This window comes from Carassius auratus, chromosome 43 (genome assembly GCF_003368295.1).
Source record: "Carassius auratus strain Wakin chromosome 43, ASM336829v1, whole genome shotgun sequence".
Lineage (NCBI taxonomy): Eukaryota > Metazoa > Chordata > Actinopteri > Cypriniformes > Cyprinidae > Carassius > Carassius auratus.
The window spans coordinates 9,900,444-9,913,779 of NC_039285.1; the positions used below are offsets into that span (position 1 = coordinate 9,900,444).

Sequence of the window (13,336 nt, forward strand, 5' to 3'; positions counted from 1 at the left end):
TTTATTAACGAAACGAAATAAATTATTTATTTTAAGGAAAACTGGATATCTAAATATTTTCATTGTGCAATCCTCTATGATATATTTGAGAGGCAGACTGAAATGTGGTATTTTACAGTGAGCAATAATTAAAAAGCCTTTATGCCAGCTTTCCATTTATTTCTGAAAACTGAGCTCAACATTATTTTATCAGCATAGCATAAGTAGTAATCCTGCCCATTTTCTCTTTGATATGTTAATTGGACTCTGATTTACAGCCATTTGAAATGTACAGTTTTGGGCTCTTCCAGGGGGTGCTACTGGGCCCCTGGGGGTAGAAGGGCAATAAAACCTACATATATGTATTCTCCTCATCATGGACAACAAACTGAGCTGAGTCACATTTATATCTGACAGTTTTCACAGTCCTCTGTTTTCTATTCTATTCATCATGGTTATTATACCTTTAGACAGGACATTGTGAAGCCATCTGATGAAACATGGAAAAATTAGAAAGAAAGGATTTAATAATGAAAATAATAGATTATTTCTTTGATTTTTGAAGTAAATGGCAAGAAATATAATGGATGAACCTGCAACAACTTGCCTTTATCTATTCCCCACTGTAAAGCAGTAATCAAGGACAATGTATACACATTGTGATACTTCACTATTACACAAGGACAAATTCATGCAGTGCTAAGAATATTAATTTATATATATATATATATATATATATATATATATATATTTATATATATATAACTAATTAGCAAAAATCAGTGTAAAAATGTCCTCCTCACCCCGTATCTTGCTCCTCAGGTACTGGACATCAGTAATGTGTGTGCTCTTGGTTTGAATACAGTACAAGATCCATGTTGATCATTCCTGTTACATTCTCAGTTATCCCTCAAGTGTTTTTAACAATAAAGCCCATGGCACCATCTTGTAATGCAGAATAATTAATCTCGTAACTCCCTTTATTTCACAAAAAAATTGCATATTTGCTACTAAAATATAAAAAATTACTTTCTGTTGTATTGATGTCCCAGATGTTATTAATCCGATCAAAAATGTTTATGTCTTAAATAAAAAAAAATCCCAATAATATGTAGTTTTTCCAAGTCTAAAATAAACACATATGAGCCTACCTAGTAAAATGATGTATTTACCAAGAATCTTCAGAACACAATATTCACCATTTTCATTTTATTGAAGCATAGACTACAAAGTTGATAAAGTAGCATCAAGACAAATAAGATTCAATGAAAATAATTATCATCAAAAATACATTAACCTCATACAGATCATGTGATACATATAAGACATGTGATACTGTTCCAGAAAATAATGATTCCCATCATCACATCTAAACTGGTTTCATCTCCCCATCATGATCTTCTTCTGTCGTGTCTGGAAACAGTTTGTGGTTGATATCCAGCACTGATGTGGTGTAGCTTGTTCTCAGCCAGAGGATCTCTCAGTCCTAAGATCCCAGACCTGGTCAAAGTGAAACAAACAATCCAGATGAAGTTGTTTAATGGACAGAGAGCTCAGCTTATGTTCTGTGTGATTTTAGCAGGGTGAGTAACTATGACCCTTGTAGTACTGTACACTTACCATTCTTCAAGCTGTTTTAAGACCTTCAGAGAAGGTTTATCTCTGAAGACAATTTACCACATCCTCTTCTTTCACTCCTTTCAAGAGCATCACTTGGTCAAAACCCCTCATTTGGCTGATGAGATCATCTGTACAAATCACAATACTGCAATAAAAATGTCATTCTGCAAGAATTAAGAAAAAGTTACAGAGGCAAAGGTCTTGCTCATGAGACTGCATTAGCATGTGTAGTTCTCAGAGACTCTAGAATTCATCTATTGTTGCAGTAAATGTGTTTTCTTCCTCTAGAATCTTTCTCCAAAGTTCCTGACTTCTCTCACAAATGTGTTTTAGTCTGTGCAGTGTAAGGCCTGGCTTCAAACCAATCAACTATCAATTCACAATTTATAACATAACATTTACAAAACAATGAAATAATGTCAATTGGTGTTTATATCAGCTAAACCAATTTCATGATACTTGTCTACTTTTAAAACAGGTGGTGTGTTTTTAAAAACATAATATTAAAAATGTCCAGTCACACTTTGCTAACATGCTGTAATTGTAATAGTATAAAAAGAAATCAAGGCTGGCATGACCAGTTCTGTGAGAGATCATCATAAAATGTTGTATAACACAGCATTGCTTGAACATACACATACCAGAGGACTTCTGTTTGTTTGAGCACAAGATGGCCATCTTCATTTCTCATCCTGAGCAAATCATTTCCTTGGTCTTCCTTCTCTTCTGTGAAATAAGATAATCATTACTTACTCTGTGAGCAATTAATATTGCTCATTAAACATAATTAAGTTAATTTAAAATAAGATTCAGACCAGAGCATTTGATGAGTAAATGTTTATTAAAAAAATATTCTAAACAAATGTACCTGGGAAGAGCTGATCATGGCAAGATTCGCTGAGACTCAGAAATAGCTCTTTTAGTTTTTAGGAAGGTTTGTGAGGGTTGGCTCTTAAAATAGCGGTTGAGCTCGATATTTTAGACCTGAAAAAGAACAACATTATCTGCAAACAATCCTGTAAGACAGAAGGAAGGAAATATTATTAATTACGTGCAACTTGTACATTACACCTCTGTAAAGATGCAGTATAATTAAATGTTAAATGCATCCATTATTGAAAGCAAGTCATTAATAGCAAGCTATAGTCATATGAATTCTTTTGATAGTGTCAGATGAGACCGTCCTGGGGCTTGTACAATATCATACAAGTGTTAAACTGGATTATTAAGACTGTGATGTGCGACCGTGTTTAGGGATCATTTTTAAGACTTTGACCCTGTCCAGATACCCACACTTGCAGTCTTGGCCACTTGAGAGTGTGTGTATGTGACAGTGTGTGAACGAGACTGTCCCCGGTCTTAATAATGCCAAAGCACAGCGTCCTTAACACACACTAAACCTCTCCAATACTGCTCCGGAGCGCTATACAAAGCTTAGTGTATCCCATCATACATGTTTTGGAATAAATCATCAGACTTTTTACCGAGATCTCACAAGAGGTCACGGAAAGCTGTCCAATGTACAGTATGTGAAATATTGATAATTGGATATTAAAAATCTCTGTAAACACATAAGTGTCCCATAAGGCAGTGGCTCCCAATCCTGGTCCTGGAGAAGCCCAACACTGCACATTTGAGATGTCTCCCTGATCAAACACACCTGATTCAACTCATCAGCTCATCAGTGAAGTCTCCAAGACCTCAAAAGTGTGTTTGTTAGATAAGAGAGACGCCAAAACCGTGCAGTGCTGGGGTTCTCCAGGATCAGGATTGGGAAACACAGTCATCAGGTGATGAAAAGTTCGACACACACTTGTGGTCATCATGCTCACTTGAACACTAGGCCAAATACAGGAAAGACGACAAATAAGTAATCAAGTGGTCAAGTGCAAAGATGGGAAGTGTGGGTATTTGGACAGTGCAACAGTTTAAGAAACAACAAATGCTGTACAAATTATAAAAGCAGGAATGTTTGACAAAAGGGACAAACTATCACAGACTTACTGCTGCAAATGTCTGCCTCCACAGCTTTCTGTTTTCTCCATTTCTGAAGGAATAGCTCTCCAGAAACACCACTGGGATGACTGCTTCCTTTACGTCTTCTCAGCTAAAAATAAAAATAATAAAAAAGGGGAGAGAAAATAAAATTGAATTATATACAGAATGTTAATAATGATCTGTGGCATTATATTTAGATATAAACTGATATGAATGAACTGCAAGATGAAAAAATATATTTTTTAATTATTTATTTATTTTTAAAAAAATTTTTTTGGATTTACATTAAAAGGTATTAAAAGCATGGTACAGAACATATGATTACTGTGATATCTGTCATATAAAAGCACATAAAAACACTAACATTACAGTAATACAAACATAGCTGGTTTGGTGATTATTGTATTGTTGTATTGATTATTAATATACCATAGTAAAACTACAGTTACAGTTACTAATGTCCCGTTTACTGTGTTTTAACTTCACATTTCATTTATTACTATTGTAAGTGTCGTGATTACCATGATTTTACTACAAATACAACTTACATCATTGATCCTGAAATTAATAATAATATAAAACGGATCGAAGGTCTATGGCACGTCACGTGACAGTTTAATCACACTAATTAGCAGCTGTGTTCATTTATTTAAACGCAATGAAACTCAAAGACAGCGGCGGATGACCGATATAATACAGCGATTAAACATATGGCGCTAATCTGATTAATAAAGAAGACAGAATACATTTTATAAAAGGCATTAAAAGAGCGTATCGAGGACTACTCACCCAAACTGTGGAACTGATAGCAAGTATCGCGCGATGTGTGCTGAATGAGACTTCTTGAACGTGATTTCATAGCGATAAACATCTCATGTCTTCGTGTCGAATTCTGACGCCAAAAGTTTCCCACTGAAAGCAATGAAGGTCGTAGTGCTTCGATATTCGACGCCGAGAGGCACATTTGGCGTCATAAAAGTGACGCTAGGGGCGCTTGACCATGCTTCGGTTTTTGACGCCTTTGGAGTGAGAATGGGTTGTGTGTTAGCTGAATGTGTGTGTGTAAAAGAGGGGAAAAGGGCGATGTGAGGAGGTGTGTGGAGACAGGAAGCATCAACAGACAGAAAGAGGGAGAGAAACACAGGTTCCTAGGGAGAAGGTGTCATTCTTGGTAGATGACATGCCATGAAGATTGTCTAATGAAACTGTTCCCAAAGCAGCTTTCACCCTGCTGATGGCACTGATAAAAGCAGTGTGTGACGGAGCCATGACTATACTGAGAGAAAGAGTGAGACTGTGAGTGAGATATAACACATTGATCGAATAATCATAGATTAGTGTGTGTTCTAACACTTACCTTCTGTACAAAGAGTCACACGATCAGTGTCACAAATTTCCCAGTTTGATTAGTGACCTAGAAATAGTGGCAAATCTACGAATCTATTATTTGTTCTATTTCTTTTACATCTGAATGTCACATTTTTAAGTTGAAATTGAAATGTTGCTGATTTTTGGATCACACTGTATACACTACAGTTCAAAAGTTGGTAAATGAATACTTTTATTAAGCAAAGAGGTATTAAGTTCATCAAAATTGACAGCAAAGACATTAATATTTTTTTTACTATTATTAAATGTATAATGATAAAGGCAATTTATATATATATATATATATATATATATATATATATATATATATATATATATATATATATATATGTGTGTATATATATATATATATATATATATGTGTGTATATATATATATATATATATATATATATATATATACATATATATACATATATATGTGTGTGTATATATATATATATATATATATATATATATATATATATATATATATATGTGTGTATATATATATATATATATATATATACATATATATGTGTGTATATATATATATATATATATATATATATATATATATATTAGGGGTGTAACGGTTCACAAAATTCACGGTTCGGTTCGATGCGATACACTGATGTCACGGTTCGGTTCGGTTCGGTTCGATACGTTTTAGATACAGCAAAATGTAAAAACATCTCAACTTTTCAGAATGCCGCAAGCGCACCGCGGGTCATGTGACAAGAACCAACCAATCAGCTTCATCCTTTCCCGTAACAAGGTTGAGAGCTCAGCCAAGATGAAGGAACAGCTGATCATAGTTGTATATGGATTGCAATTTTGAAATAAATTCAGTAGCAGAGCTACTGCAAGCGATTTTTAGAGCTGCAAATCCATTTATCCTTCGCTGAAATTTCCGCGTCTCATGGAGAGAGCACGTCATTGTTGCTTAGCAAAGACAGACGCCTCATGAGCGCTTCTGCCCGAGCGCTTTGGAAAGGAGGAGAAAGACGTGCTTAGCGTTTTCCACGCGTTTTTAGGAGCGATATGTGAACGGCCCCTAAGGCGCTCGCTCACTCAGCACGCGCTGAAGGATCGTTGCAAAATGTCTAATGCATTTAACAGACCAGAAATATAAGATCCTAAAATAACCAACAGGTCTGGTGTTTGGGTTGGATTCCCTGTAAGCTATAGTTTCTAAATGCTGCAGGGATAGTTTGCTGCGTGCATGTTTCTCCTTTTTTTCGTCTTTTCCCAGATAGTACTGACGCATATATCCCAGATATTCCCGCTGGTGTTTTTTTTTTTTTTTTTTGTATTCCCGCTGGTGTACCCTGTCATGTTGCAGATGCGACATACCATTGTTTTTTTATCCACCACTCTCTTGCCATCACCATTATAGCTTAAAGGGAATCCAAAGTGCACCCAAACACCAGACCTGTTGGTTATTGGAGGATCTTCTCATTTCTAGTCTGTTAAACGCATTGGCTATTTTGCAACGAGCCTTCAGCGCGTACTGAGTGAGCGAGCGCCTGCTGAGTAGCATAACATAAACATATAAGATGGTGTTTTTTTCTTCTTCAGGAGTGTCAGGGGCGTTGCCTGTTACGTTGTTTGGGTTATTGGGCTACCTTGTTGAACGCATATCATTATATTTCTATCTCTCTCTTTTTTTTTTTTTTTCCAAATATAATTAATTACTCCAACGAACCGTTCGGTATACATAATGCGTACCGCGTACCGAACCGAAAGCGTCGTACCGAACGGTTCAATACGAATACGCGTATCGTTACACCCCTAATATATATATATGGTATATATATATAATAAAGTTATTTTAAATTATAATAAAAGTTCACAATACTATATTTTGATCAAATAAATGCAGCCTTGGTAAAAGACAATTCATAAGCATCAAAAACTCTTAAAAACACTTCAAACTTTTGAACGGTATTTAATATATAAATATAATATTTTATACAGTAATTAATTCATATGCTATTTACATTTAAATTGCGTATCCAGACTGTTTCGTTATGGAGTATATAACAACAAACTGAAGTTGTTGTCAGATGGTGAAGTACTGAATCACATCCATCAAAAAAGCATGTCAACTGTTTTTGTCTCTTATAGCATTAATCACACACCAGCTTGTCCAGAGGCATATACAGTTTACAGACATTGATAATTGCTATTTAATCATCTCTGCTGTTTTCAGTACATTACTGCAATCAATTCTTTGACCATTTTTTTGAGGAAAGAGCACTTAGGATGAATCAGGCCCAGGCAGTGAAGGAAATGAACAAAGTATATGGCAAGAGTTTTAGATGGTTACTCTTTACTGCCTGTATAAAGTAGTTCTTTTGCCAGGCACAATCCTATAACACTTGCATTAACTTAAAGGGTTAATTCACCCAAAAATGAAAATGATGTCCTTAATGACTCACCCTCATGTCGTTCCAAACCCGTAAGATATCCGTTCACCTTCGGAAAACAGTTTAAGATATTTTAGATTTAGTCAAGAGCTTTCTGTCCCTCCATTGAAAACCTATGTACGGTATACTGTCCATGTCCAGAAAGGTAAGAAAAACATCATCAAAGTAGTCCATGTGACATCAGAGGGTCAGTTAGAATATTCTGAAGCATCGAAAATACATTTTGATCCAAAAAGAACAAAAACGACGACTTTATTCAGCATTAGCCGCATTTCCACTGTCGGGCCAGTGCGAGCCAGGGCTTAAATCGGGCCAGGTGGGGCTCATAGCCTCGGGCCAGTAGCACCGAGGCCAGAGTAGCGCAGGATTTCCACAGTGGAGCCTGAAGCACCGCTGCACGTCACTAAAACATGCCCTTTACACGCCTCTCAGAACAATGTCATGCAACTTTCAAATTTCAAATTTCACCAACAAAGAGAAGTTATCAGAAAACTAAGAAATAAGTCACTGGAACATGCGCGATCACAAAACGAACATGATAAAAGCGGCCGTTTGTTTGCATGCTTTGTTATATATTCACATTCAAAAGCATCGATGTTTTAACTATAGAATAAGTGATACATTGATCATATTGTTTTAATTTATCAGGACTCAAAATTATTCACACATAAATACACTTATTTCTATTTTATTTATTTATTTTTAACGCTCATGAAAATAGCCTGCTTATTCAGCCGAGTCTGTTTCTGTTTATTAGCCACAGTAGCCGTCACATTTAGGATGAATGATAATATCTCTATTTTTGTAAGCTCCCGAACAAAAAAACATTATTAGGCTATATTCTTTTATGATAGGCAACGTGAGATAAACTCTCGAGACGAGGCTTGTGACAGATAATATTAAGTTACTTAATAAATACACGACTATATAAATACACTACGTTATATAGAATAAGAAGCTGACATCTGATTTCTTCAAGCGGTCATATTTATGTTTACTATGGTAACATGTTTAGCGTGCATATCTTTTTCATCGCTTATAAATATTTCTGCCTTGTTTAGTGATTATAATCCACATCAGATCAAGTTATTTCAAACACTCGCTGCTGACTGAAAGAGAGTTTTGAGCTCGACTTATTTAAAAAAAAAAGTGTTTAATGCTGGTGTTAAAGCTGTTATCTTTCTGAAATGATCCTCAGCGCAGACTCTCTATTTTTATAAAAGCTCCCAAACAAAAATCATTATTATATTTTGATGATATGCAACGTGGAGCTAAACTCACGAAACGAGACGACAGATAAAATGTTACTTAATAAATACACAATTGTGATAGAGAATAAGGAGCTGACGTCTGATTTATCAAAGCGGTCATTTTTACCATGTTTACTATGGTAACGTTAATGTTTAGCATGCATAGTCTTTTACATCGCTTATAAATATTTATGCCTTGTTTAGTGATTATAATCCACATCGGATCAAGTTATTTCAAACACTTGCTGCAAACTAAGAGTGAGTTTTGAGCTCAACTTATTTTAAAATGTCTTTAATGCTGCTGTTAAAGCTGTTATCTTTTTTAAATGATCCGTGCTGACGCTCTCCAGACGCTGAGAAACTCCGCCTATGTTCATAACCCCTCCTCTAGCCCCAGCTGGCCCGCTTTGGCCCAAGGATTTTGGCCCCGAGGAAGCCCCGGCAAGGCACGATCAAGCCCCGGAAGTGACAGTGGAAACGCGACTGGCCCTGGCACGCACTAGCATGCCCGGTCCTAGCTCGATAGTGGAAACACGGCTATTATCTTCTCTTCTGTGTCTGTTGTGAGTGCGTTCACAGCAGTTTGTGACATCCGGTTCGCGAACGAATCACTCGATGTAACCGGATCTTCTTGAACCAGTTCACCAAATCGAACTTAATCGTTTGAAATGGTTCGCATCTCCAATAAGCATTAATCGACAAATTACTTAAGCTGTTAACTTTTTTAATGTGGCTGACACTCCCTCTGAGTTCAAACAAACACATATCCCAGAGTAATTCATATCCAGAGAGAACTGAAGATGAACACAGAGCCAAGCCAGATAACAAACAAAAGATTGACTCGTTCTCGAGTCAACAACCGGTTGCATCGGTTGCACCTTTCTGGACATGGACAGTACACACATTTTCAATGGAGGGACTGAAAGCTCTCGGACTAAATCTAAAATATCTTAAACTGTGTTCTGAAGATGAACAGAGGTCTCACTGGTTTGGAACGACATGAGGGTGAGCCATTAATTACATAATTGTTATTTTTGGGTGAACTATCTCTTTAACCTCACTGTGTGTGTTTCCTGTCAGAATGAAAAAAAAAATTATGAGTGTATTTTTCTGTTAAACATTGTCTTTTGCTGTCTTGCAGTCTTCTGTTAAATGTGTTGATCCAAAAAATTTTTCTGGCTTGTTTCAGAGCTCATAGAGACAAGCATATAAAACATTTCCTTGAAATACTCCATCCCTTGAGCAACATGATTAATCTGTTTTCTATGCAACATTGTATAATATCATAGCTCAGGGCTTTTGTAGAAAATGTAAACAATTGTAGTCTATACAGTATCACTGCTCCATTGTGGCCCCGTCCATGTATTTTTTATTTATTAACTTTAAAAATACTTAAAAATTGCTTTTATTCAAGACATCTTTCCCCTTCACTCTGTACTTGATTTTTTAGATGATCCTGGGATATGTTTGCTCCTTGAATTTGCTTTTCAATTTAACATTAACGTTCTCTCTCTCTCTCTCTCTCTCTCTCGCTCTCTCTCTCCCTCTCTCTCTCTCTCTCTCACACTCTTTCTTTCTTTGTTTGCACCTCCAGGTGGGAGCAGACTGTTCCCACAATCAGACCGAGAGTTCATCTGAGATGAAAAAGACATTTGACCACAGTCAAGTGAGTGTTCTGATGCGCCCTACTGAAAGAATTAAAGAATGAAAAATCTGTTCTCATTTACTCCCCCCATGTCTTTCTAAACCTGTATGACTTTCTTTCATCTGTGGAATGCAAGTAATTTTAAAGAATGTTTCAACTGTTTTTGCCCATACTACAGCAAAACAACACTGGACTTTCAATGTATGGACAAAAATATAAGATACAAGATCTTCTTTTGTGTTCTTCAGAAGAACAAGACATGTATTTAGGTGAACTATGCCTTTAATAATCATTTAATAATAATCAATTTGGGGTAAACAATCCCTTTAACAATGCGTGAATTCAAACTCAAAATGCTTCTATTTATTTATTTAATGCATTTCCATTGATTTCTGTACATAAATATTGTCTTTACAAAATACATTCCTGCTCAAAAGTTTGGGGTAAGAATGTTTTTGAAAGAAATTAATATTAGATTAATTAATACTTTTATTAAACAAGTAAACATTAAATTGGTCAGAAGCGACAATAGATACATTTATATTGTCAAATAAAAGCAGCTGTAATTAGCAAAAGAGACCTTAAAAAAAACAACACAAGTGCATATTGTGGGCACAACGATTTAAGTGTAAAGTTAATTAAAACATCACAACATTAATTGCTAACCTATAAGTGTGAAGAAGTGTGTAACTTACTGTACATAATAATGGTTTTTTTTTGTCTAAAATCTAACTAAACTTAATTTTCAGAATTAAATTAAATTTGAATCCCCAGATTTTCAGTGTTGTCTATGACCTTTTGACCGCACTATGTATTTACAAATACATGTATTCAAATACATGTTATGTGCGATAACACATAACAATAAGGTTCCATTTGTTAATGTTAGTTAGTGTATTAACTAACATGAACGAACCATGAACATTATATTTATTACAGTAATCTTTGAGAAACTTTTAGATACAGTCGTTCATTGTTAGCTCATGTTAATTCACATTGACTTATGTTATCAAGGACAACTTTTGATTTTAATAATGAAATAATAAATGTTGAAATTAACATTAACATTAATAAATGCTGTAGAAGTATTGTTCATTCTTAGGTCATGTTAACTAAAGAACATTATTGTAAAGTGTTACCAAATTCGCTTTATACATTTATATTTTCATGTTCACCATGTAATATAAGTGAGCTGTCAAGATGCAGTAAGCATAGACCTGTGCACACCCTCTCACAGATGACTATTTGCTCTAGTGCTAACAAGTGTCAGCCTTGAGAACTGCAGCAAGCGGTGACAGGTTTTGTCAAATTATAGGTCAGTCTGACAGCAATGGGGAAATGGAGAGGAAGGTCTAAATGTGTAATCACCTGCTTTGTTTGTGCCAGACTTCACTATGGTATGCATGTGTTCTCTTGTCATTTCTGTTCTATAGTCGAAGACCCCAGAGCAGATCGGACAAGGTCATGCAAGGACAGCAGAGGAAAGTGTGAAAACAGACTAAAAAAGACACAAATGGACAAACACAACTGAAGGGACAGTGGAAGACTTGGCAGATTTTCTGCATGGTAAAAATGATGTCAGATCTGTTTAAGCCCCTCTTCATTCACTGAGCTTATAAGCACACACACACACACACACGACTGTAAGCAAACACAAACAACAACAGACACTAACACATAATACTCAGTCTTACACTGCTAATGTAGAAAAATAAATTCCCAACATAAATTTTGAACTTTCTTAATAAAAAAAAACAACTGCATAGTATGGCATGCATTATAGAGTTTTAGATATTGATTTTACAGATACGATGGTATGATATGATGGTTGTTTTATAATAATTGTTACTTTTTATTTGTCTATTTTGATTCTTTTTTCTTTTCTTTTCTTTTTTCAAAGTGAGGACACGGTGTTCTTTGATTTGTGTGGTTTGTAATTAAAAACTATTTCTGGCACCTCAGACCAGAGTTTCAGTGTTAAAGGTCACGCTGGGGGTCGTTTGAGTTCTGTAAATTTACACAGGAGGTCAAATATTAACTTTTTCTGAGCAGCTTATGAAAATATTGAGCCATGTACTGAATGCAAAATAGGGCTGCATGATTTGAGGAGGAAAAACATTAAAGAAAAAAAATAATTATAGTAATAATTCACTTTATAATAATAATAATAATAAAAATTATTATTATTATAAGCATTATTATTAAATTTTTACAGTGCAATTGTAAAATTGAAATAAAATGAGTCTTATTTTTATTTTTCAAATGTTTAACCATTAAGCTTTTATTTTGGCTGCTCATGTGTAAATGTGTGTAAAAACACAATGCCACTTCACTCTTATTTATAATGCATTTAATGCATATATTTATTTAATAATTTGCAGCATTTGTGATTTCATAATCACACTAAGCCGTGTTGCAATTTCGGCTTTGTTCCATCTAATCGTGCAGCCCTAACAGAAACGAAATCAATCCCACCTCTGTTAAAACGATGAAAAGAACTGTTTAACGCAGCTGAAATGTGAAGGTACGGTTTGTCTCTTGCTGTAGCAAAGATTCATTTACTCCTCCTACTCCATATTACAAGGCTCAAGTTGGCTGGCCAACTATCACTGTTGAATATTTCAGAGCTTTTGGTGCCAGAATTAAAGAGAAAAACTCGACTCACAGTGAGTCGTCTCCCTAAGAATGATGTGCCATGCACCGAGTACTTAATCTACTGCTACATCTCTTTCTCTTTCTCTACCTTCTTGTGTCCTTTACAATAAACCGTGATTTTCGCTAAATGTGTGAAGAATAAAATGGTTATTTGTGGAGTAAGATAACAGACTCGTCACTGTCCGTGCATTTCCTGTGTCCTGACTCTGCTGCTCTGTTTAATTAACACCTCTGGTGATTCAAGAAAGGCTCTGTCATACCTTTAAAGTGCAAGGTCAATAACCTAGCTCCCTCAGGATCAAGCAAAAGTCCTGATTGGTGTATCCTGTATGTGAGCAGCACAACATAATAACTTCAAAGATCCGATTCTTAGCCTTTTCATAGACCTTT

General features: G+C 35.4%; 1 protein-coding gene across 1 annotated transcript in view; it reads left to right on the forward strand.

The window, feature by feature from the left end:
- LOC113061659 (leucine zipper protein 2-like) overlaps positions 1–12,382 on the forward strand; it is a 106,910-nt gene extending 94,528 nt beyond the window's left edge. The window contains exons 11-12 of the mRNA XM_026230970.1: positions 10,241–10,312; positions 11,725–12,382. Coding sequence (XP_026086755.1) covers positions 10,241–10,312; positions 11,725–11,793 — 141 coding nt within the window. The 3' untranslated portion in view covers positions 11,794–12,382. The remainder of the gene's footprint in view (positions 1–10,240; positions 10,313–11,724) is intronic.
- Positions 12,383–13,336: the final 954 nt, after the last annotated feature.